Below are 25,240 nucleotides of genomic sequence, written 5' to 3'. Positions count from 1 at the left end.
CCCCCCCCCCCCCACACACACACAGAGTCTAGACTACAGATGCTATCTCACAGTCATCAAAATAAAAGAGAAAAGAAGAAGAAAAGAAAAAGTGATCTCTTATTATAGTATGCCTGCTTGTTTTTCCTGCCTAATTGCTGATCACATTCTTCATGTTTTTGGTAGCAGTGGCTTTCTGCAAGGAAGGATGAGAATGAATTTGGGCCATTTTCTGCTTGGAATATAACAGGGACCTTCAGAGGTCCGTAAGCTAACTTGCTTTCTGGTGCTTATATTGCATTTGAGTTTTGGGACATATTCTTTATGTTCTTTTACTTATCTGATGACTAATTTCCTGTGAAGATAATGATAGTACCTAATCTGTTTTGTTAAATACACTGGGCTAAGAAGATAAAACTGATGCTATGGATTGAGCAGAAGACATCTCAAAGAAAATATCATACTTCCTTAAATAAATAAACTTTCCTTGCTACTACTGGCTTGAATCTAATAATATTTTCCTCTGCAATTTGAGCTGCAGGGTCTTGGAGGTTCCTAGATTCAAAGAATAACTCTTCCCTTTTTCCTGATTTCAAGAAATCCAATGGTAACTCTGTCCTGGAATTGATTAGTACTCCTACAAAAATAACTGGTGTACACTATGTTCAGGTAGTTCTGCCATCTTAATTATCACTCTTTATACAAATTTGTGTTTACTCGGGACCTTTTTTTTCACGAACTACTTGTCTCTCCGTATCAAAAGAAATGAAAAAAAGATGTATCTCTGTAGTTTCTACAAGATGATGATTACTGGAATATAAGTTGCCACCAAAAAGGAAAGAAGTTACTTTACTGAAATTGGATGAAATACAACACCTTCATTTGTCTTCTTTTTTTTTAATCTTGGAAAAAGGAAGTCTTGCACAACAAATTGCATGCCATGATTGATTGCATCGCTTGTTTTCTCATCTGCAAAGAATGGGGAGTCATAAACTGTTATTATTGCTGTAAGCCTGTAACTTTGAAGTCTCTATTCCATGTTAGTCTTGGTTTTGGAGATGACCAAAAATTCCCTTTAGAAGATTGCTTATATCATGATTATTCTAGAGCCTATGTCATTTACCCAAATTCGAAGCTTGTACTTTGGTTGGATATAATTTTCAGCCAGAACAAATTTTTATTTAACATCCCCACTAGAATTACGAGCAGAGTATCATCCATTTGTTGCTGTGATTGATAGTCTTTAATCATGGTGGTGTATGATGGTATTCCTGACATCTATGTGGTTACCGTAGCAATTGCCATTTTAAGCTCGAAAATCTGAACCTGATAGGCAAAAGTCATATGTGCTTATGCCCTATTGCTAGGCTTTTGCGATGTATTATGCTCCTTTGATGAGCTTTTCAAAAGCTGTGTTATAATGCTTGTGAATTCAAAATTTTCTTTTGCCTGCTATAATTAGTAGTAATGTCGAGTGGAGCACTTTATCTTCCTCAGTTGGATATACTTTCTATGATGCATCACTTATTTCAATTACATTATCTTCATATAATTTACTGTTGCCAACAACAGGGAGTAATAATTTTCCATGATATTTTTGACAATGAACGTGGGGGTGCTCAAATCAGAGTAGAAGGTGTATATGTATGGCCATTCAGACAACTTCGGATGGTAGCTCACAGGTACTAATTTTGTCACTTGGCTGAAAGGAAATTCTTTGCGTATATACGTCTAACCACCTATCTTGCTTTATAGCAGAAAATTGATGTTGAAAGGTCCGTTTATAGTAGAACGAAAATAAAAGAGCTTTATAAATTAGAAGTACTCTCAACTAATATTTTATAATTCAAAGCTATTTTCACTTTCTTATTGAGAGATTGCAGCCTGAAAATTGTCTTTATGAAGTTCATGACAGTAATATCACACATAAGATGTAGAGGCTTAGGACTTGGGTATTTTAGTGTTGAGTTTGGTTATATCAGGTTATGAATAGGCATAAAAGATATGGTGAAGGATTATGACCTCAGGTTAGCTTTGTGAAGTATTGTTGAGAAAGATAGTAGAAAGTGTATTTCTTAGGAAAATAGCTGTAAAGCTGTAAAGGAAAAGAAATAATTTCCTTCTAACTATTTGTTTTAAGACTATACCTTAATGTCATGGGTTTGGGCATAGTTAGTTGATTGGATTGATTAAATTGATCCAATGATTCTGTAGACTAAGGTTTGAATCTCAGAGAGGGAAAAATTGGGTGACTTCGTCTCTATTGCTCAAGTCTTGGTGGATAGAGTCATCTGATACTAGTATTGGTAGCAGAATGCTGGAATATAATATAGCAGTGAGCCACGTGCATGTTGGTCCGCAGTCCGGACACCACTGTTATAAAAATACTTTCTTTTGGAAATGTTTCTAGTCACTTTTTCCATAATGGCCCTCCAACTTTTTCCATAATGGCCCTCCAACTTTTTCCATAAGTTCCCTGCATACAAATGCTGAAATTTTTTTAATTTTTGGTACTATTGTTTGCTTTTGTAGCAACCGAACTGTAACTCAGGTGTCAGGTATTGCATTGAGAAACAATGTAAGATAACAAAACAAACTATATAAAAAAACATCTTTATTTCGCTAGGGTTAGTTAGTTCTTATTGTTGAGACTCTTTCAAACAGAAGGAGCTCAATTTGGCATCTAACTTATTAACTAAAATAACCAAATTGAGACAGAGACTTGTGGTTCATGTATCCTTGGTCTTTTTTAAGGTGACTCACAAACCTCCATTGTGTGATGTGAATTGAAAGGCAAGCTCTCTCTCTCTATTTATCTCTCTCTCTATTTATCTCTCTCTCTCTCTCTCTCTCTCTCTGTTTTAGTCCAACTGGCATCGAGTTGGGTAGTAGGAGATTAGTCATGCTTAGGCTCTGATCCAAAAATCCATCCAAAAGCTCTTGTCTACGACCTATGTAAATTTAAACTATTGTTTCAGTCACGCCCATTACAAGCCTGTAGATGGTATTAGTATTTGGAATGCTTCATCAACTGACATTTATGCTTCTTTTTCAGCAGCAAAGAGGGTGAATTTGGCCAGGAAGATGATTATCTGTTATCAAATCCTTATCATTTGGTATTAATCAGAACCATGTTTTATTTGCCTTTGACGTGACAATTTATGACATCTGTACTTGTGGGTTTTGCTAGCACTGAGCATGATTACTTTAAATTTCTCCATTGCTGTTATGTATTTCCGTTAATATTTTGAATTTGAAACGCTCTGTCACTGTCACTGACAAATTTAACGTTTTCATCCATGAATGACATGATTTCTCTTGTATACAATATTGAGACAATGCATACATAATAAAGCAAATTTGTTGCTCATGTTTTTATACAAAAAATGAAAGAAACTACTAGTGGTGATTAATAGAGGTAACTCTTTGTTCCATATGAAAAAACAGGAAATATTGGAGGCAACTTGTTGTATCGTTCACACACCACACTCCCTCTACCAATTTGTTCCTTCATAAATTTTATTTCCCAACTTAAAAGGGTCTGATATCCTTCTTAAGAAAAAGAACCTTAAAAGGGACTGACATGGTCCGAAAAGAGTTGACAATTGAAAAGCTCATTGTCTGCAAATGGACAACTTCTACTTCAATGCCCATGTCGTCACATTTAGCTTCTTTGTGATCAAAAAATGGACAGAAAATCAGGAAGCTCTTAATCTTTTTTATGTTTCATAATGGCAGCTAAGAGACTGAGCCATTTAGTTAAATAGACTTCAACTAAAAAAGGAGATGTTCTTTTTAGCTCAGGAATTATCTGTATTCTAGATAATAAGTTATGATAACAAATTTTGATTTACATTCTTTTCAAAGAATTCTAATCAAATATTGAATGTCAATTTTTATCAAATGATAATATCTTTTTCTTTATCTTACCTTTCCTGCACAGCTTGGAACTTTCTCATCTCAGGTCTTCCAAGAGTCGCCACGAGATAAGATTTGGAAACAGAAACACTGTAATAATGATTACTCAACCTTGATCCAATTTAGCTTTTTTAACCATTGCTTAAACTATGTATCTCTGTTACTGCAGCGCCTATTTATGAGATGGAGAAACATTGTAATGTTGAAATTGCAGCACAAATTTCTCGAGTGTCATCTTCCACTAATGGTACTTGATTTTTCTTCTTTACTTGTTCATCTCTTTGCCCGGTTTGCTCCCTTATTTATGTAAAACCATTTGAACTGAACTCTGGATTCTGTATTCACGCTGCTCCTTTCTATCATCTGATGATATCTGCTTGTTAACTTCCTCTAATTCTGTTTCTCTGGTTCATGTTTACATTGGATATTATTAGTTTTTAACGTAGATTTAACTTCCATATTGATGTTAGTTGAGAACTTCTTATCATATCCTTTTAGAAGCTCTAACTTTGCCTTTGTTGCATTTCCTTGGAGCATCGTGTATGCCCTGATAATGCAAAACAATAGATATTGATGCATTGTGCTTTTCTACCCATGATCTTTAATTAGTATACAGCTGTACATGAGCCAAAATGCATTTTGTCCAAACCCGTGGGAGATTTTACGAGTAGCATGTATCATTAGAAATTCAAACTTATGCTTTAGTTTGAGGAAATACTTGGGGAACATATTTTAAGTTACTTGTCTTTTTCCAGATGGAGATCAAGACCATTATCATCTAGAAGGATTGATGGAGAGCCCTTCAGTGGATGATGATGGAGACTGTTTCTCCCCCATGCTATTGAATGCCACTTCTATCAATATAGAGGTTTACTACAACAAAGCAGTTAACTACACGTTAATGGTCACCTTTGTATCCTCGAAGAGTTGTTATTCATTGATGTTATTTTCTTCTATGAACTGCATTTGTGTGGATTCCTTAACTTCTTGAAACCTAGGTTTCTTTTCTTCAAGTGCTCCTTCTCATTCGGCAAATGGAACATAGCAATACCCAATCAGTAAGAATATGAGATTCTGTTACAATAAATGACATAAGTCTTCCCATGTTACTATCTTGCTGTTGCAATGTGTCAAATCAAATGAATGGTGTCTGATAATCTTTTTACAGGGAGCTGCCAAAGTTTCAATTTTGATGATCGGACAACAGGGAATAATTGATGCTTATCTTTGTCTTCTACATCTGACTGCAGGCATACTTGTTGGTAAGTTTGATGGTAGCTATTATCTAAGTCATTATAGCCAGCACGTTTAGCTTGTTTTATTATCTTAAAGTTGTATAGTGGTAACAATGAGGTAGCCCCTCTAGGGATTAACATGGTATTGGTTAGTAACTTTTTATCAAGGCATTTCTATGTCATGCTTTGCCTCCCCGTAACCAACTCTTAGAAGTTTGTATATGTTCCCTTAACAGAGACTATAAAATATTCTATTTTTGTTGTTTCTAGCGGCTCTGCGCTCTGTAAATAAAATCTCCTCCCCCGTCATTCTTTACAGAATCGCTGTTCAATGCTTTTGCAACCGCTGCATTTTTCAAGTTCGTTGTCTTCTCAATATTTGAGATGAGATATCTTCTCGCTATATGGAAGGCAAATAGACCTATGACTAGTGGAGAGGGTTGGCAAGCAATGAGACGCGAACTGTCAGTTCTGTACAGCCGCTTCTGTAAGTATCTCTTGCTGAAATGTGAACATGTGCATAGAATTAAACTGACTCATCAGCTCTATGTGTCTGTACCTTGAACGTGTCTGGCTGCAGGGTATTGCTCTTGTGAAAGGGCATATTAGATGCAACAACATACCTAGTGTTATCCGATAGACCCATGGTTCAAGTAAAGGGAAAGGGGAAATTAGATGTTGAAGAGTAAATAACACATTTGAGTTTTTCCATTAAAAGTTTTCTTTGACATAATTGCACTTGCTTTGATATAAGTTAATGTAATAACACATCCTGAATCTATTCCATTTCTATACCTAGCATAGGAGGATGTAACATCTGATTTTCAATAATTCATTCAGGGCTCAACTGGGCTTCAGAAAATTTGTAATTTCTGATCTGAGATAACGGTTTTAAGATAAAAATCAGTATTTAGATTGCAAAATTTAGCAACAAATTAATATTTTCGTGTTCAACATACTACATAGTGCTTGGTTTGGTTCAGATGGGTGCCAACGGCCCAAGGATAAAAGAGATTTTATGACGTTCTCTTTATGTCATTCTAACATCATTAGACATAGTGAGCGTAAGAACTATGAAGTAATACAAGAGAATGTAGTCACTCAAATTTTGTAAGGAAACACAAAAGCTTTCATTAGTTCTTCTCTCCCTCTGTCTCGTGCAAACTTGATCTATGTCAGACATTAGTATCATTGTCACGGACAACCTGCTCATATCTCTTTGTTTTCCAACATTGTTTTGCAGATGGGATCCTTTTAGGTGGAATTTTAATCATGTATGAATTCCATAGGTTTCTGCGGCCACTCCTTTTCCTTTTACACTCTTTTTGGATACCTCAAATTGTAACTAACGTTATTCGTGACTCGAGAAAACCGTTGCATCCTCATTACATCTTGGGAATGACTGTTACTCGGCTAGCAATTCCACTATATGTCTTTGGTTGTCCTCATAATTTTATGCGCATAGAGCCCGACAAAAGTTGGTGCATTTGTTTGGGAATTTTCATGGCAGTGCAGGCATTAATTCTTCTTTTGCAGCACTATCTTGGATCTCGGTGGTTCATTCCACGACAGGTATTATTCTGCTCTTTTGTTTTTCGAGGATATAGATTATGTTATTAGAAGTGAGAAATCAACTGCAATTATTAAGTTTTCTCTGACCTATCTTTTCGGATTTTAGTATACAAGGTATATGGTTTAGACAAAAAAAATAATCTTTACAAAGAAACACTTAATCATCTATGAGTTTTGTAGTGACTAGTGACCTATCTTATGTAAGTTTGCTGATGTGTTGCAGATTTTACCTGAAAAATATAGTTATTACAGAAGATTTGATCAGAATGGAGATCATGCTACTGACTGTGTCATTTGCATGACTGCTATTGATCTCACTCAACGTTCAAATAATTGCATGGTAATGCTACATGTATTGGACTTTTCTCACTATAATGTGGAATTCCTAACAAATATGATTTGATTTTACTAATGGAAAGAAAAATTCTTATGGTTATAATGTGCCAACTGATGTTCAGGTGACGCCCTGTGATCATTTCTTTCATTCGGGGTGTTTGCAAAGATGGATGGACATAAAGATGGAGTGCCCAACATGCCGACGTTCTCTTCCTCCAGCCTGAACAGATGTTTTTTTTTTTGAGTTCCTGTTAATATACAGCAACTGACATCACCAACCTGTCAAATGAGGTAAATATCTGTTCATGAATTTATTTTAAGCACTATATAGGGTTTAAATCCCAGTAGAGACAAGATACTAGGTGATTTCTTCCATCTACCAAGCCTTGGTGGACAGAGTTACCCGGTACCCGTGTTGGTAAGAGCAGATACCTAGTGGAATAGTCGATGTATGTAACCTGGTCCGAAAACCACCATCATAAGAAAGATAAAAAAGGACATGCGCGCCGTACATAAGTTATGCAAAGAAGTTCAGTGTGTCCATGAGTTGTTGAAAAGTTAAACAAGTTGTCTGACTAATAGCCTGTTTAGTCAAAACTTCCAAAATTTGCTTATTTTTAAAAGTATATTTTCTCAGAAAAAGTACTTTTGGGTAGAGTAGCAATTTGTATTTAGCTAGTCACTTCGAAATCACTTTTATAATATTAGAGTAACAATTTATGCTTGACGAAGGTCCCAAAAGTGCTTCCAGAGAACATCAACTTTTTTTTTTTGAGCTTCTTGAAAACAACTTATGCTATTCAGAGCTTCTTTTCCCTTTGGCCAAACGCCGTAACTCTCTAAAATGATCATTTTTGGCTTTCTTGAAGCTTGGCTAAATAGGCTATAAATGCATATCATTGTGATTATTCCCTCTATAGATATAAAGGTTCCTTCTTCCCTTGGATCCAGAACGAAAAACGTGTGACTGAGCTTTTGTATTTTTGCTCAGGTTGGTGTCGGAGTGGATCAGAGCGTTCTTGAGAAGTCTTAAAGTAGGTTTTATGAAAATTTTAACGCAGAAACACCAGATTGCCGCGTGCAATTCTTGTGATGTACATTATGGTCATTCTAGTTTTTATTCAAGATGATAACATTCTAGTTTTCTCTTGTACTTCATTACATTTTCTTTGAGATAGAAAGCAAGTTGTAAATTTCAAGTTGGGCATTGTAGCACCTTTACATAGTTGAATTACAGGTAGATAGCAGTGATAATTTTTCACAGAACAGTTGTGTGTACAGTTTTCTGATTTTGTTGTACTATGCTATGGTTCCTCCTACAGAATTTGTTTTAATTTGCCCAATAAATGATGAAATTGTAAACTAAATTCAAGTTTTGGTCAAAAATGACCTGGAATTTAGAATTATTATGTGTAGTACTTTGGAATATTTAAGGCTTTTCATATGCTTATTTACTAATGAGATCTCATTTGGAATATTTTGAGGGAAGGGACTTGTGTAACCAAAACTCGGCTCTGTTAGTTGGAGAACTAGTTATCTCAGGATTGTTATTCACCCTCGATGGGACAAAATAACACTAAAATATAATCCTAGGATAACTAATCTCGGAGCAAGTTATCCTGCGATTCTATCCCAACCAAACATGGAATAAACTTTATGTTACAAATCCACATTTGCAATAAACAATTGCATCTAATTGATATGCAAGTAGCAACAGACAAAAATTAAACCAAAAATGAAAAAATGTGAAATTTCAAGGAGAATCATTGTTTGGGACAACACATATAAACAGCATCAAAGTTAAATTACCAACATATATGTATATATATATAAAAAAAACTTCATCACACACCATATTTACAGACTTACTATTGACTTTATTCCTTTTTCACATTGGCTACCAAATTTGAAAAAAAAAAAAAGAAATCAAGGAAAACTCAAGCTAGTACTAATTTGACATATTTTCAGTAGAACCAACACATGAACAACAATATCAAGTGCCACAATGAAATGCTAAACAGTCAATGGAATGCTCATCCACAGCATCACATTCCTTCTTGCTTCTCTGAAGAGGCTTTTCTGGCAAACAGTTTCGACGATCATCGTAAACTATACCCTTTGATGTCAAGTTGCTGCAAATACCTTGCTCCTCACAGAAATAGTTATAAGAGAATGTGAAGTTTGAGAGCTTAGGTAATACACATATTCCCTCTGGTACAGTTCCAGTAAACATGTTATGAGCTAAATTTAGTAGCTCCAAGTGAGCTAAACCAGAAATAGTATAAGGTATTGTCCCTGCTAACTTGTTGTTGCTCACATCAAGAACTTTTAACTTGTATAAAAATCCCACTTCAGGAGGCAAACAACCTGATAAGCTTGTATTAATAAGGAGCAACTCTTCTAAGGTGTTTGCAAAGTTGGCTATGCTAGGTGGTAAGCATCCTCCAAAGTAGTTATTAGCAAAAACCACAACAGAAGCAGAGCTTGATCCTAAATTTGAAGGGATCACATTAGATAAACGATTATTGTTAACGAAAATAGCATCGAGATCTTTGCTAAAGAGTGGAGGAGGCAATGGCCCTTCAAACTCATTGTAGCGAAGATCAAGATATTTCAAGGAAGGCAGAGAGAGGACAACGTTAGGAAAAGGTCCTACGAATCTGTTGTTACTGAGATCAAGCTCATGCAAAAGAGTGAGGTTGGATAAAGAGAGTGGGAGGATTCCACAGAAGCGGTTGCTGTTTAGGTGCAGCAACGCTAAGTCATTGAGAAGGCCGAGTTCCTCAGGTAGGAAACCGGCTATATCAGCATGGTTCAGATCAATGCCAGCAACAACTTGGACTTTGGTGTTATTAGGGAATGGCGCGCAATATATGCCAGTGTAGTTGCAGACTGAAGGGCCAACCCAAGTAGAAGTAAAGTTGTTAGGATCAGAGTAGATAACACGTTTCCAAGCTTGGAGAGCAATGTAGGCTTTTTGCAGCCTCGGGTTTTTTATACCCTTACCGGAGGAGGAGGAATGGCTGTGTTTGGCTGCTGAGTTGTTGAACACATTGGAGGTAAGACTTAGAAGCAAGATAACAATGGCAGTAGTGGTAATGGGAAAGGAAAATGAAGCCATTTTTGTTGATGACTAGTAATGCAAGCATCACTCAACAGCCTCTACTTGATTTTTATAAGGTGAGATATCCTTTCATTTTCAAATACTTCTTAAGGTCCTTTGGCTAATGATATGACTACTACATCCACAGTGCATTTTACACAACAACTGAAATAACAGCAACCTAACTACTCTAAGAAATAGCAGCCAACATAATGATGTCTTTTTTACAATGTTCTCACATCTTTATCAGATGGTTCGTAAGAAATTTCTTGGATTCTAGATCCATCAACAAGATGGGCAAATTCAACGTTAACAATGATCATGATATTTGCAGATAAAGTTAGAGTTAAGGGGATGTGAATGACATAGACTTCCCTCCTTACAGGTAGCTTTCTCAGTTGTTTGAAGTGGGATTGAATAAGGACACAGTATAGGTAAGAACAGGATCTTAACTTGAAGTTAAAGCAAATGACTTCGTTTCAACAAAGTTTTAAGGTGATAAGAGCCCTCAGCTAGGGAGTTTTCATTAAAGCATTAACTGGTACAACAACAACTATATTCTCTAGTTGAATGGTGGATTAAATCTATCCTAGGACAGCCAAGATCCTATGGTTAATCTCAGTATGCACTATCGTTCAACTAGCATGTTATTACTTCTCTTAAATGTTTTAGATGATTTGAACACTTCAATCAAACCTGATTGATTACTCTAGACTGATATTGACTACTTACGACGAGTGTGTAGGTCTTACTAAGAAGTAGCAGAAAGTAAAATTTTATAACAGCTTCAGAGCTCCATAGAAACAAGAAAAACTTCAAGAAAATACTGTTCCAGAATAAACTTTCAAGAGAATGCCAACCAGAGATGACATAGTTTGGGAAAATTATTCAAAAGGACTGGACAATCAAGGAAATCTACACAACCAAAGGACAGTTTTCGTCATTATCATTCATCACCATATTAGATTAGCCACCGCCACCTGACCCATATTTCTTTCCAAACATAATAAGCTGCAGCTTATCGTACCCGGCTAGGACACCTGCACCAGCAACAGCACGTAGAATGTTTGCTCCAGCACCTTTGAAGAGGGATTTAGTGCCTTCATTCTTAACAATCTGAGAAAATGCATCCATTGAACCCTTGTACTTGACTGCTTCTCCAGAAGTCATCATCATTCTTCTACGCACTGTATCAATTGGGTAAGAAGCCAAACCAGCACCAATAGTGATACCCCATCCCAGCAAGAAACTCGCAAAAAAACTGTCCTGTAAAAAAACAGAATATTGCAGTAGTGTTATACCAGCCACACTATGGCACGGAAATTAAAGCTACTAGAAATAGAGATCATCCTTCAGTTCTAAATGTTGACGGTATGACCCGAGCAGATGAGGGACTGATCACACATAAGTCATATGCATGTAGTGAAATGGTTTGAATCACCAAATCATGAAAAATATGTATTGATATCTCAAATGATAAACTTCTACGTATGGATATTACATCATTGACGAAAGGGAGGAGAAACAACAGAAATATTTGGTGAAGTTGTGAGAGCGCGTGTGGGGCGGGGGTGGGGGGTTTAAAGTGTGTCAAAAGGACAAAAGAATCCAGCATATGAAATGTGTGTGCTTAAGGTATGAATTTATAAAATAAAATGAAATTGAATCAGAATTAGGATTTCCGATACCTGCATGTCACCGACTAGAAGTACTGGTTTAAGTGAATCATACATTCCAAAGTACAGACCACGGTAAACAATAATGCCCACACATGAGATGGTGAATCCACGGTAAAGCCCCCCCATACCATCTGACTTAAGAGTTTTCCTGTAAACGTCAACCAAACCATTGAACTGCCTCTCACCACCCTTTTTTGCAGCCTTATTATCATTAGCAAGGCGTGTTCTTGCATAATCCAAAGAATACACAAATAAAAGGGATGAGGCACCAGCAGCACCACCAGATGCCAAGTTTCCTGCAAACCACTTCCAGTAGCCATCCTTGTCTTTCTTGAAATTAAAGAGTCTTTTAAAGTAATCTTTGAAAGCGAAATTCAAGGCCTGCAAAAAACATATTCAGGAATTAATAAATCTGAAGGATGAAAAATGTTGCAATAGTGACCACAAATTTTAAACTACTCAAATGTACCTATGCTACTTTCAAGTCGTCTTTTTTTTCTTTATTAGGCAGTGCACATCACTAGAGAGATTTATAAAGTCGAACAATATTACAATAAAGAAAATTTTAACTAATGAAAGAAATGCAGAAATTAATGATCCCTACGGACACAAGATGATGTAGTGATGACCATGTCCATGTAATTGTTTAAACTACTCAAATGTACCGATGATACCCTCAAGTCTTCCTCTGTTAGCTTTTTTGACAATACACATCTGGAGAGATGCATAAAGTTTCAGCACTATCATAATAACAAATGAATCAAAGCACTTTTAAAATGCTGGAAAAATGTATTCAAATCCAGGGCTTATCCTTGTTAGACACAATAAAGTTTACCAGCAACCAGGGTCTCTAAATCATTACAACAATAAAAGTAAAATGTTCAAAGTAATGATGGCAAAACCAGTTCACATGTTCTATATTTTGTTGTAGTATTATCTTAATAACAGCCTTGTAGGTAAATAACAACAATCTTTGAACAAAAATAAAAAAGCGGAGAAGTGCTCCCCAAGTGTGATGAAAAAGTTAAGCAGCAGGCTACATTGTAGACAATGAATAGGGGTCAACCAACAGAAAGTAAGGTTAATCAACCTGAGTGGGGAAGTATCTGATGACATTTGCAGTATTGCCTCTCCAAAGAGCAAGGACGCCTTCATCCTTGATAGTTCTACCAAAGCAGTCTGAAATCCCTTTATAAGGTTCAGAAAGTCTACCAGCCTTTATCATCTCATCCTGATTCTGAATCAAAAGCTTGACTCTCTCAATTGGAGCTGCAGCTGTCTTAGACACTGCAGCAGAAACCCCTCCCATAAGAAAATCCACAACGAAACTGTTAGCTTTCTTCTCTTCAGATGGGGCCTGTATGAGAATAGGATTTCCCAATTGACGGACTTCCAGATTAGCGGCTTGGCAATTAGTCATACAAGCACCCCGTAGAATTTCATTGACATATCCACCAGTCATGTTGTATGAACCAGTATACTTAGAATGCGTGTGGGGAGATATTAGAGAGAAGAGGTGTGAATGCCCATGTATTTTCTGAAATGCAGTTGGAGGCGCTGAACCATCCCCCATGTTTGTATATCAACACAGTGACCTGCAAAGAAGAAAAATAGCAACTGAAGTATTCCTAAAGATACAAATAGTGGAGCAAGGAAGCTTCCTATAAGCAAGGAACCAAATAATTAAGCTACACTGTGGAGCTTTCAGTTCAAAAACTGGAATACAGATATTTAATCACTAAGCAGTCAAACCCTTACCTATAAAAGCACATCCTCGCAGACATCGGGACAAAATAGGAATTCTAAGCAAACACAATAGAATATTTACCAAACAATTCAACATGAACACACTTAGAAATAGATACTTGACAATTACTGTGTATTGACAGAAATCAACAAAGGAATCAGGTAAATACTTTGGATCTGAGAAACAAGGGACTACAACAATAACAACATACCCAGCGTAGTCCTACAAAATGGGATCTGCGGAGAGTAGATTGCACGAAGACCTTACCTCTAACTCAGAAGTAGAGAGGTTGCTTCCGATAGACCCTCAACTCAAGAAAAACAATCCAAAAAGAGAAGTAATGGAAGTACAAGAAACACCAGATCGTAACAAAATGGAAACTACAACAAAACAATACAATGATCAAGGTACAAGAAACAACATAGAGCAAAAAAAATCGAAGGACAAGATACTACAGAGCAAAACTACAACTACAACATACTGCTACCTACTAACCTTCTATCTTAATAGATAGATATGTAGTAATTTAACACCAGAACGTCACCTCAACATGCACAGTGGTTTAGCGTAGCCAGAAATTTCACGAAAGGTGTCTAGAAATTGTACACGAGTACATTGTGCACTAGAAATTTTAAAATTAAACTATGTAATATACATGAAAAAATTTGGAAAAACGTACGTAATATACATGAAAAAAAAATTGAAAAGAGATTTGAACTCGCAAACACTTAAAGTATTGGCTCTTTCAAGGCACCTTAAACCACTAGGCTACAACACCTTGTTGTGTTAAGGGTGTCTAAAATACGTTATTTCACCACTTTGTATAAATGGTATAATTTTTCCGACGAAGGGTGTCCTAAAGACTATGTAGCTACATCCCTGAACATGCAGATTATACATAAACAACCAAGATATTTACCAATACCATGGATAAAAACAAATTTATTTTCATTTTCAAAATCCAAACTCAAATCAGAAAGTATCAAACCTCAAAACTAATCATAGAAAAAGCAAATGAGAGATGATCTCAACTCTGCTGAACCAAACTACATAACTCACTCAATAAACAACCAAATTGCCAACGGGATAACTATGATCCGTCAATCATACAACAACACAGCAAATCACAATTGCATAGTAAAGACATTAGTAATCAACTTTTCCTAACAAAATTCATGAACTTGACGATCAACTGATCTACTGATCCGATTAAGTTGACAAGTAAACAAAATTCGTATTAGCAACATTTACACAGAGTATAGGTGTTTCTACGTGTAGAGAGAGTGAAAAACGATACCTGAGAGAGTGCGAGAGGTTTCGTTCCCAGCTCTGAGGAGAGCAGAAAGTAATATTTTTTCAATGAAGCTGAGTGAGTATTTTAGCAAAATGGAGTTTCTAGAAGCTACAGAGGACTAGGGTTTCCAAATTATTGACTCATCTGACCCTCTTTCTCCGCCAATATTATACTAACTGCCATTTTCGCGCTTCATTCAACACTACTATTTTTAGTCATCCATAGTCTATTATGGTGGCGCTGAGACTAAGGTTCTCTCTATCTTTTTTCACTATTTTATATAGCTATATTTTTTTCTCTCTTTTCGATATATAGTATAACCATGTCATACGGGTTGCTTAACTAATTTCACATGGTACTATGATTCATTCACAAAAATCGTGTCGTTTAATAATTTTTGTTTACGTTAAAAATTGAACTTAAAAATTCATAATTCCCATTTTACAAGAACATATTAGGAAAAATTACATAAATTAATACATTTTAAAAAATAATTACTGATTTTAGCGATACTTTTTGTTTATTACCATTTATAGCAATGTTTTGTTAAATCTGTAATATGTATTAAAAGTGAATTATGTATGCAATATATATGAATTATAATTGTTTTTTTGAAATCTATCATGTTTGTTTGGTAAAAAATTGTCACATTGTATTATAAGTGTATTAAAATGTGTGATAAATGTATTATTCATCAATAAAATTTGTATTATATGTGAATAATAAATTATTTTTTGTAATATGTATTAAACTTGTATTATAAATGAATTAAAAGTGATCAAGTGAAATAAAAATATTATTGCTATAAATGGTAAATATTTTTTTAATATAGTATATTTATGTAAGTTTCCCAACATATTATCTCTCATCGGCATAGGTAATTTGATTCGTCAAGCTTGAACATATGAGGAAAAATTACCTAGTGTTATTGTTTATAAAATTTGTATCTTTGAAATCTAACTTTATTGACAAATAGGTTACTTGTGGATTTTATAAACTCGTATCTGACTTGACACAATTTAAATTGTATAATACAATTTTTCTATTTATGTATTGTATTAAGGATATTGAAAGGAGATATTAACATACTACTTAAATTTATTTAGATACATATAACAGCCCAAAACAGATTAAACCTTTTATAAATTGAAATGAAGAGCACTCTTGTGAGTTGTCCCAAAATTAACATAAATTATTGAAGTTCCAAGTAAAGTTTCACATTCTAGCGAATACAGTTACAATATCTGATCAGTAGAAGTTTGCTTCCTACTCAATTGCAAGTCACAGAGAAATTCAACTGTTAACAACACCAGTTATATGTTGTTTTTGGATACAAATGACACATACAAGTCTAGCCTATCTTTCCTGAAAAATAATTTTGGAAAGACGGGGACAGCAGCAACTACAGTTCTGCAGATTCATGAATATCATTAAGCTTTGTAGGCCAATCCCCACAACGCCTTGATATATGAGCATGAGCGTATACAGTTTCGTAAATCAATGAGGCTTTGATACATTGAACTGCTTCAGGGCGCATTTTTCTACAGACCGTCTCTATGAAGAACATAAGGAAGTTTTTTGCTTTGCCAGCAAATGCCTAAGCTTTTTAATCAGCTGAGGATTTGAGCACATATAATCCTGGAATGATTCCCTCAGGCTTTTCAACATGCTCTTATGATCTTCAGTGTGGTCTACGTTAAGTAACTTGGTGAATAGGTTCTTCCAGAGTTCAACTTTCCAGTATCTGAAAGCAGAATGGAGAATACGAATCATATTACATAACAATAAGCAACTGGAATTTTCCATTCCGTGTGGACCATAATGACTTGATATTAGTATATACCAAACCATCGGAAATTTCAAACTTAGAAGACGATGCAAGCATTAATTATTTGGACACAAGATATACCAGCAAACAGGCAGTGGCGCAAAGACATACCGCTTAAAAGGCAACTTAGGTTGATAACTATGGCCACCATGGGGAGAAGGTCTTCTCTCAATCTCCATGTATGAATTGTGAAGCATCATGTGTACAATAACACAGAGGCCATATGCATCCACCTGGTATCACCATTAGATATCAAAAATCTAGTTTCCACTCGGCACCAGTTTAATCATCTGGACTATAAAGTTGCTAGATCTTGAAAGGCATTTACCTGATACTTCCATGGTTTTTGTTCTTGCATTTGGATGCAGCGGAAACCAGAAGTTCGACTGTCCCCTATAAACTCGGTCTGGTCAGGGAAAAGACTCAGGTCTATACCCCGTCCCCAGTCGACAAGGCTAAGTCCCTGGAAAATAAAACTGTGATAGTCTGCCAATGTTTCATTATTACCAACACAAAATGCGTAGAAATACCTGTTCCCTCCATGAACCAGTACGGTGACGAAAATTTTCCACGTCATCTGCCAGATCGTCCCTGAACAGGCACGATAGCATATACTTCATTAGAGAGATGCCCCTAAACTACTCTATTTTCACAGTTCAACAATAAAATGATATTTTGAATAGTCCTAAAATTGGTCCAATTTCCCAAAGCAAAGAGTAAGTATTTCCTTATTTAAATACTACTACGCCTCAAACCCAAACTATTTGTAGTTGGCAATATAAACCCTCAATATACACTCTGCTCCATTTAATAAAATATAATTTAAATCTCACCTTGAAAAACCATTTTTAGATAAAATTAGGGCACTTAAATTGGGTCAGCAGAAGTTTTCATCTGAGATACTCGGAAGGCTTCCTGGGAGTTCATTAATAGATATCAAGAGTTCTCTCCCTTTAAACCTTGAGATGCAAAAATAACTATTGCTCAAAAGCATTTCAAATATTTCATTCTAATCTGTTGTTTAAGAAATTATAGTGAAAGTTAGAACTCCATATAGAAGCAAACATTAACAGCAACCCTCTCATAAAATTGACATCAAGAAACCATAGAAAACTTGACCTGAAGGTAACTTTGAAGACATTTAGAACCATGAATTTCTTTTTCTTCGTTAACCCATATAAACAACAGAAACTGTAAGCAACCTACAAGGACAGATTTTGCAACCTCATGCCAATGTATGTAACATCTTATCCTGTCCGATGGAATTCAAAAGGTATCAGTCCTACCAATTACACTTTTTCAGAAGGATAAGAGAACCAAAAAGTGAGTAAAACCGTAGAAGTTGCACGATGCAGACACTCTCTGGTTAACTATGCCTTATTGATCAAGTATTAACATGTAAGGCTTTAGCATAGAAGGAGTAAATATCTTTCATGTTTATAAGTGGAATGAAGGCTTCAGTTACCTTGCATAACGAATCAGAAGATTATCTGGTTTGAAGTCGCCATGAATAATCCGGGTATCATGCAAAATTTCTAAAATGCAGAGCATCTCAATGGTGTAATAAATGCATAATACTTCCTCCATGGCCCCACCAAGCACAACATTGGAATTGATTGCATCCTGCAAGGTGCTCAAGTCATGGAATCATATCATTCAAGTTGAAGGTGAAAGATCAACAGACACCTACCTGAAGTGTGCCATTAGCCAGGAAGTCAGAAACAAGTATGCTGTAGTCCGAATATAGATGCAATCTGTGGGCATACCCAAAGCTTAATCTCTGGTGAATAAGAATAAAACAAATCAGTACCATTTTCCTAACCAGCATATACCAATATACAGTCTATTTTCCATACTACATACTTCTTTTTCAGGAATTCTCATATCCAGTTGACGATAAATGTAGAATTCCCATGGGAAAGCTGGCTTTTGAATCTGCAGAGATCAATAACATAAAAAAGAAACGTGAGGACATTTCCAGTGTCAGATTTCCTCATGAAGGGAAATAAGGATAAACTATTATTTCACCTTAAGTGCGACAACCTCATCTGGATTACCATCACAACATGCTTTAAATACTTGAGCAAATCCTCCCTGACCTGCACATCCCTTGATCTGATAGCTGTATCCACCTGAAACCATTCCACGATGAGACACATTTAGCTGACAGCACACCAAGTTCATGTTCATGTCTATAGACAACTGAATTCATCAGATATTGTCATAAAATTCCATTTCCAAAATTTAAGGCAGAAAGAGCAATTGGGCCGAGGATCTTCCGAAAACAGTCTCTCTACCTCCATGAGGTAGAGGTAAGGTCTGCATACACTCTACCCTCCCCAGACCCCACTTGTGTGATTACACTGGGAATGTTGTTGTTGTTGTAAGGCAGAAAGTGCAATAAGTAACTCTTAGGCACCATGCACTCTTCAAGTTGATGGGGGTGGATTTAGGCCTCTGCCACCTCTCCCTACTGGAGTTGATATCCACCAAACTACAGCAGATACCCTAAGGAATGAATGAGCTCTCTACATCTAGTGATAACATTCAATAACACTCCTCTGGCTCTCTTTTTATTATCTAATAGATACCAGTAAGCATCTCATTTAAAAGAGCTTAATATTATCCATACCACCTTTAATCACACAAAAAATTGTGAGGGAAGAAAAGATGGGGGAAGTTATGAAAAATATATGTATATCCAATTCAAACTTATGATGTATCTGAATTAGGTGATGTTTGTTTAAAATTTTCAAGAGCATCTAGAGAAAACAATTCAAGGGGTAATTGTGAAGGGCATACATGCTAAACAAACCAAGGCATAAAATACTAGTGTATATATTGGGGGTCGGACCCAAGTATCAAGGTACTAGTCCCAAGAGACCTTAGTCCTCCATGGTCACTGCAGAACATTTAGAAGATGTGTTGCCCCAAGGGCCAAGACCAGTCCCAACTTTGCCGCCATCTTAATCTTTGCAATTGTCAGTGAGCATCAAATATTATGTAGCTATTATAGACTAAGAAACAAGAATTTTTACCTATATCAATAGTTTTATTCCTGGCAGATTTCTGCAAAGTTGACAGTGCTACCTTTCCTGAATACGCCTTTTTGCTTGGATGGTATCCCTGATGAAAATTCACATGTAGCTATCATGAATTGCTGTTAACATGTAAAATAGTTTCATTAAATGCTTCTGAGCAATCTCACATCATATCTTATTATCTCAGGATTCTTCTTCTGCAACAGATTTTTAATTGTTGAGATCACCCATGGATTGACACAAGCTCCACCATTCTCCGACACAATGTCCATCTACATGATTATGCATTAATAAATCAATAATATAATCCTGTGTCAACTAAACACATGGAATAAAAGAGTAAGAATTGAAATACCAGACAACATAAGAAATAGTCCATAAGTATTCCCAAAACAAGAGAAAATGAGAAGAGATTGTAAAACTCTGGTACATCAGATTCTCACAGTTTGAAAGAAAAGACTGTGATAAGCAACAAAGATAGCCCAGAGGCAAGATGGAATTAGTTATGCATGTAAATAGAATCAACAAAATGGGCAAATGAACTTGAAGGCTCCCCACGGGAATGAAGTACAGTGACTATCCTACAACTTACCACTTGATATTCAACTTGAAGATTTTAGGCCAGCTTATCTGGATGTTAGAAACTTGACAGATCTAAAGGGTGTTAACTTTTGGTAAAGAATAGATTAAACATGACTAATAACATTCTTGGCACTGAAATTAGAATGTGTTGTGTGATGTAATAGGGTGTCTGAAAGTGTCACAAGCTTACTATTTATTTTTTTTTGTAAAGTTTTTGTAAAAACGAAGAATTAAATTCTATTTTCTCTCCTATTTACTACGGCGACGAAGAATCAGGCATAAATTGATACCGACACCTCAGAATTTGGTAACCTCACCTCCATTAACAACTACATATGAATCCTTTTTCGATTTACACCCATTATCTCAATTTTTGGATCGAACTAATCCATTGACCCAAATAGTTCATGGGAGAAAATTAAGTTATTTGGGCCCTGGAGGACTGACAGGCCGCACTGCTAGTTTTCGGATACGAGATATCCATCCTAGTCACAGCAAACATAGAAATTCTTTGACAACTAAACTTGACTAATTACTAAAGAGTAAGACAATCATAAAATGGATGCTAAATATTCATCATGACAAAAGTCAACACTTGACTTGCTTTATCAGCACTTGTTGACTCTCTGATAATGAACATATTCTAACAACATATGATATTGCAGATTTGAGAAGTGTGCAGATACTTAAAGTTACCAGAAAACACATTATATATTTAAAATCATTAGGGCTCAAATTTCAAATGTAAACCAAGCAAAAAATACTCAACTTACCACTACTGGTAAGATTCCAACAAGGTGGTTGATATCTCAATACTTTTAAGTAGCTTTAGGGTGTCTATTAAGTCTTAAGACTTTTTAGAAGCTGAGTTTTCAATTTATCAGATGGTCCTAAATGTTCCTTCTTTATCAGATGGCATAGTGATGGTGCAATTTATTGAAGCTACACGATATTGATAGGCGACTAGAACTCTATAAATGAAACCATCCCCTTCTGTCATCTAGGTCAAAGCTCTGATGGTTAATTGTTATATCACATTCATTGATCATTTGATACATCATATGAGCTATCAACTTAATGGAACTCATCAACCGGCCAAATCTACTTGTCTGGAATACAAAGAGTTAGCATTATATTTTTTGCTGAAAGCAGAAAAAACTGATATTCACATCACTATCTATGTTTCATTTATGCAGTATGGACTGAACAAGATCTAAGAAAGCTGGAAATGCAGATAGCTGAATAGATGTCAGAGATTTGGTCCCTAATCTGCATAACAAGAAAATCCAAGCATGAGGCCTTAAAATGTCCTTTATGCATTTAAGCCAAGATAAATTATTTATCTCATCGAAGTTCAGCAGTTTCTTTCTAGGTAATAGCTTGATTACTGAATCCAGCATCACCACTTCCAAAGACCTAACTCTACACTTATAACATTATCACACCTTGTCCCAGTTGGCACAGATTCTGAAAAAGAACCAAACATACCTTCTGTATTGAACCAGCTGTTACTTTCTCAGACATTCTCTCAAGAAACAACACTTGTGCCTTCTTCAATCTGCCCAAAGGCTCAGCATTCCTAAAACCAGAGTCCCAAGTTCATGAATTTAATGTCATATAATACAAACGCAGACATGTGCTGACATGCATAAAGAAATATAATCCTACAAAAGAGAATATGTCCTCTGAAAAGAGAGTAACCTTGAAATTCCCAAATGGTAAATGAGAAATGCATCAATTAACCTCCCTTTTGCCTCTAGGAGTAACGCATATGTCTCGTAAAGCAAAGAATTGAACAGACAAATCTTATTCTGCTCAATTTCTCTATATATGCTTTCGTGATTCGAACTGCTATCCATCTGAAACACAAGCGACCACTAGATCAGATAAAGCAACAAACATTTCACATCACTTGTATACAAAGTGCATCTTTATCACAAAAGTAGTGTACACTCTACACCAATTAACTCTAAATCCCAAATATACCTTTGCCCAAGCACTTCACATCACTAGGTTAAACATATACATAAAGAAATCAATACAGGAAAAACAAAAGGGAGATAGGATTTATTACATATAGAAACCAAATCTTGAGAAATCTGACGTCGTTTTGGTACCGAGGATTGTTCTTAAAGGTACTGATGCAGTTCGAGCAAAGCTCATGCAGATCTCTTCCATCAATTGACTTTCGCTCTTTCAGTGATTTCTCAATTGACCTACAAATTAGGGCATAACATAAACAATTGAACGAGTACAAATGCAAATTTTGGGAGAAAATAAGATAAAAAGGTACCATAACCAAGGCAATAACGGGTCGTCGGAGCTAGTTGTATTGCTTTGATTTTTTGAAATGACGGCCATTGCCATCTGATTCAGCCTCACTCGCCGGAAAATGAAAAATTGTCCTACTGGTTCAGGGAGATGAAACGGGCGGGAATACACTGTATTTGAATTTTGTTGTGAGTTTTTGACTAAAATATTTTTTAACTATGACTCAAATCTAATATACATTCTTATATTATCTAAGTGAACAAAATACATTCTTATAATATCCGAAAAAATAGCAGGAATCATTCCTCAATATATTTTTGTTAAGAAAATGATAGAACCAATAAAAAAATAATTTAATATGGTCATGTTTTAACCACGACGAGAAGATGAAAGTTAGCTAAAAAGAATAAGAATATAGATAGAAAATGAATCTTCAATTCTCAGGATCTAAATTTGAGTGTTGTTAATTTATATGTTTTTTTGCATCATCAAGTAAATTGACTTGCATCAATAATAAGTTTTAAAATATTTATACTCTCAGATTTCGATGGTTAAAAAGATTATGTAAAAAAAATCATTTCAAAAATATTACGTCCAAGTATTTAGAGATTTTCTTTGATAAAATATTTAGAACGTACCTAATATATCTACAACCATATACCAATTTACATTTTAAATAATGTACAAAAATATTGAAAATTTAGTGAAATTACGTAGGCATTTTGTTATGAAAATAAAAAAATTATTTTATTTAAAACTTTTGAAGTTAGAGTAGTATTTGCCCATATTTTTACAAAGAATGTTTAGAATTTGAATATATTTTGTCTAAATATGATTTAAACCCTCAATTTCTAAAATAAAAAATCACCTAATTTGACTAGCATAACCTTGCACATTTATTCATTCGACTTGACACTTTTTTTGTTGGCAACGTCAGTTTCTTAAAAAAAACATACAAAAGAATGAATCTTGCAACTCTTTAAATATAGTTCAAGGATTTTTTTTGTTCACTTATATCATAAAGATGTACTTTAAATTTAGATCATACTTCAGGGATGATTTTAGCCAAAAATTTTCTTACGTGATGTATATATAAAATTAATCAAATCACACTTTGTTAGCTATAACTTCATAATTAATTAATTAATATTTACGCGAAGATCTCTCTCCTCAAGAAAAACGATGCTTTAATGTACATGTGGCTTTGTTTCAACAATGAATTGATCTTACTATCTTCATTCGCGTTATTTGTAACTGGAAAATGGTAATTAACATATTTTCTCTATGAGATTTGGTTTTTTATCGGCTTAACAATTGATTGATTAATTTGATTTGTATCAATTATCGTTAAATTATGTAAACTCATATACTTCTATATCAGCAACATGAAACCTAATATTAGAAATATTAGCGGTGTGCAAAAATTGAATCGAACGATAAATCGAACCGAAAAAAATGTTATTGGGTAATTAGGTTATTGAGTTTTTATTGGGTTTATTAAAAAAAGTTATTGGGTTATTGATTTGGTATTGATTTTTACTATTAGGTTATTGGGTGCGGTAATAATTTATAATTTTACCCTTCCTAATTATTTAATATTAATAATTTAATATATAATTAGACACTATAACTATATTAAATTATTAATATTCTACCAACTTCACGCTAGACCGCTTTACTAGTTTTTACTGTTTACTCAAAATTTAAATATTAAAGTAAGAGATTCACAATTGTAGTTATTTGATTTTAGTTTTAGTCTTGTTAGACTATTTTTACTTTTAGTTTATGATCGTAGGTTGTAGCAATTTGCAAGTTTGTAAAGGTCCGTAAACTGATTAAAATAAAAAAATTTCATACTATGTTTTGATGGTAACATGTAATTATATCATTCATATTATATTTTCTCTTATTGATGCATTTCTCATTATCTTTCTTATTTCACTATATCAAAGTATTTAGAGAAGTGAAAAGACATATATATTTTACGGATATTTTTTATTGGGTAAACCGAAAACTGAACTGATAATGATCAAAACCGATAAAGAATATCTTATTGATTTGTTATTGAATTAGCATATTTAAAAATCGAAAATCAATAAACAAAACCGATAATACATAAAAACGAAACGAAGCAACCGATGCACACCCCTGCCCAATACAACAATCTCTGTTAATCCTTTTTTAAATTTTTTTGGTAATCTCTTCCTTTATTTCAATTAACAAATGAAATTTAAAATGATAAGTGACTAGTGGGCCCAACCTTTAATATAGTGCAAGCTTTAAAATTAGTAATGTAGCGTATTTTATTCACTTATTACTCTTTGTATTGGTACTTCTAAACGATTGCAAATATAAGATAATTATTATATATATATATATATATATATATAAGATAATTATTATATATATATATGCGCGCGTATCTAAAAGATTTATATCGTTATTGTCCATTCTAACCTCACTTGCTCATCGGCGTTTATATTTCGTCATTATTCACCCCGTCCTCACTTGTTCATCGATTTTTCAGTTGGCCAATGTTGTGCTCATATAATTTAGGACTACATAACATATACATATGATTTATCATACATCCAATTTCTGTTTTTGAAAACACATTATACACATACAATTGACCCCCACCCCCCACCCCCACCC

At 34.8% G+C, this 25,240-nt stretch overlaps 4 protein-coding genes across 7 annotated transcripts in view; 1 reads left to right on the top strand and 3 right to left on the bottom strand.

Annotated features, from left to right (window-relative positions):
- The window catches only part of LOC107024050 (transmembrane E3 ubiquitin-protein ligase FLY2), a 12,478-nt gene extending 4,032 nt beyond the window's left edge, over positions 1–8,446 (top strand). Inside the window, exons 2-15 of one of the 3 annotated variants that reach the window (XM_027918333.1) lie at positions 166–241; positions 521–648; positions 1,552–1,661; positions 3,038–3,095; positions 3,923–3,989; positions 4,067–4,144; positions 4,653–4,810; positions 4,896–4,955; positions 5,066–5,159; positions 5,452–5,619; positions 6,376–6,704; positions 6,928–7,044; positions 7,163–7,331; positions 8,032–8,446. In XM_027918333.1, the coding sequence (XP_027774134.1) occupies positions 166–241; positions 521–648; positions 1,552–1,661; positions 3,038–3,095; positions 3,923–3,989; positions 4,067–4,144; positions 4,653–4,810; positions 4,896–4,955; positions 5,066–5,159; positions 5,452–5,619; positions 6,376–6,704; positions 6,928–7,044; positions 7,163–7,264 (1,545 nt within the window). In that variant the 3' untranslated portion in view covers positions 7,265–7,331; positions 8,032–8,446. Of the gene's footprint in view, positions 1–165; positions 242–520; positions 649–1,551; positions 1,662–3,034; positions 3,096–3,922; positions 3,990–4,066; positions 4,145–4,652; positions 4,811–4,895; positions 4,956–5,065; positions 5,160–5,451; positions 5,620–6,375; positions 6,705–6,927; positions 7,045–7,162; positions 7,332–8,031 lie in introns of all 3 variants that reach the window. The other 2 variants (XM_027918332.1, XM_015224930.2) reach the window with 2 other exon arrangements.
- Positions 8,447–8,838: 392 nt separating this feature from the next.
- On the bottom strand, positions 8,839–10,757 carry LOC107025562 (leucine-rich repeat extensin-like protein 4). The gene has a single exon (XM_015226343.2). It carries the CDS (start codon positions 10,159–10,161, stop codon positions 9,034–9,036), a length of 1,128 nt encoding a protein of 375 aa, XP_015081829.1. The 5' UTR covers positions 10,162–10,757; the 3' UTR covers positions 8,839–9,033.
- A 180-nt stretch (positions 10,758–10,937) lies between these two features.
- On the bottom strand, positions 10,938–15,118 carry LOC107026580 (ADP,ATP carrier protein 1, mitochondrial). Its single transcript, XM_015227600.2, has 4 exons — positions 14,867–15,118; positions 12,913–13,417; positions 11,832–12,203; positions 10,938–11,409 (listed from the first exon to the last, which is right to left on the bottom strand). The coding sequence occupies exons 2-4, from the start codon at positions 13,393–13,395 to the stop codon at positions 11,110–11,112; spliced, it is 1,155 nt and encodes a 384-aa protein (XP_015083086.1). The 5' UTR covers positions 13,396–13,417; positions 14,867–15,118; the 3' UTR covers positions 10,938–11,109.
- A 912-nt stretch (positions 15,119–16,030) lies between these two features.
- Positions 16,031–22,798, bottom strand: LOC107024434 (mitotic checkpoint serine/threonine-protein kinase BUB1). Of its 2 annotated transcripts, XM_015225418.2 has the most exons (14): positions 22,608–22,798; positions 22,389–22,530; positions 22,016–22,173; positions 21,803–21,893; positions 19,900–20,004; positions 19,730–19,817; positions 18,720–18,823; positions 18,555–18,626; positions 18,382–18,471; positions 18,157–18,314; positions 17,222–17,282; positions 17,020–17,154; positions 16,803–16,924; positions 16,033–16,607 (listed from the first exon to the last, which is right to left on the bottom strand). In XM_015225418.2, exons 1-14 carry the CDS (start codon positions 22,679–22,681, stop codon positions 16,418–16,420), a joined length of 1,590 nt encoding a protein of 529 aa, XP_015080904.1. In that variant the 5' UTR covers positions 22,682–22,798; the 3' UTR covers positions 16,033–16,417. The 2 variants fall into 2 exon arrangements, with proteins under 2 accessions (XP_027774053.1, XP_015080904.1); XM_027918252.1 differs by lacking the exons at positions 22,389–22,530; positions 22,608–22,798 and adding an exon at positions 22,301–22,322 and having other exon boundaries at positions 16,031–16,607.
- Positions 22,799–25,240: the final 2,442 nt, after the last annotated feature.

The sequence above is a fragment of the Solanum pennellii genome, chromosome 7, assembly GCF_001406875.1.
Source record: "Solanum pennellii chromosome 7, SPENNV200".
In the NCBI taxonomy this organism is placed as follows: Eukaryota; Viridiplantae; Streptophyta; class Magnoliopsida; order Solanales; family Solanaceae; genus Solanum; species Solanum pennellii.
The sequence above is the reverse complement of the archived record's forward strand: the minus strand, read 5'-3'. Positions and strand labels throughout refer to the sequence as shown.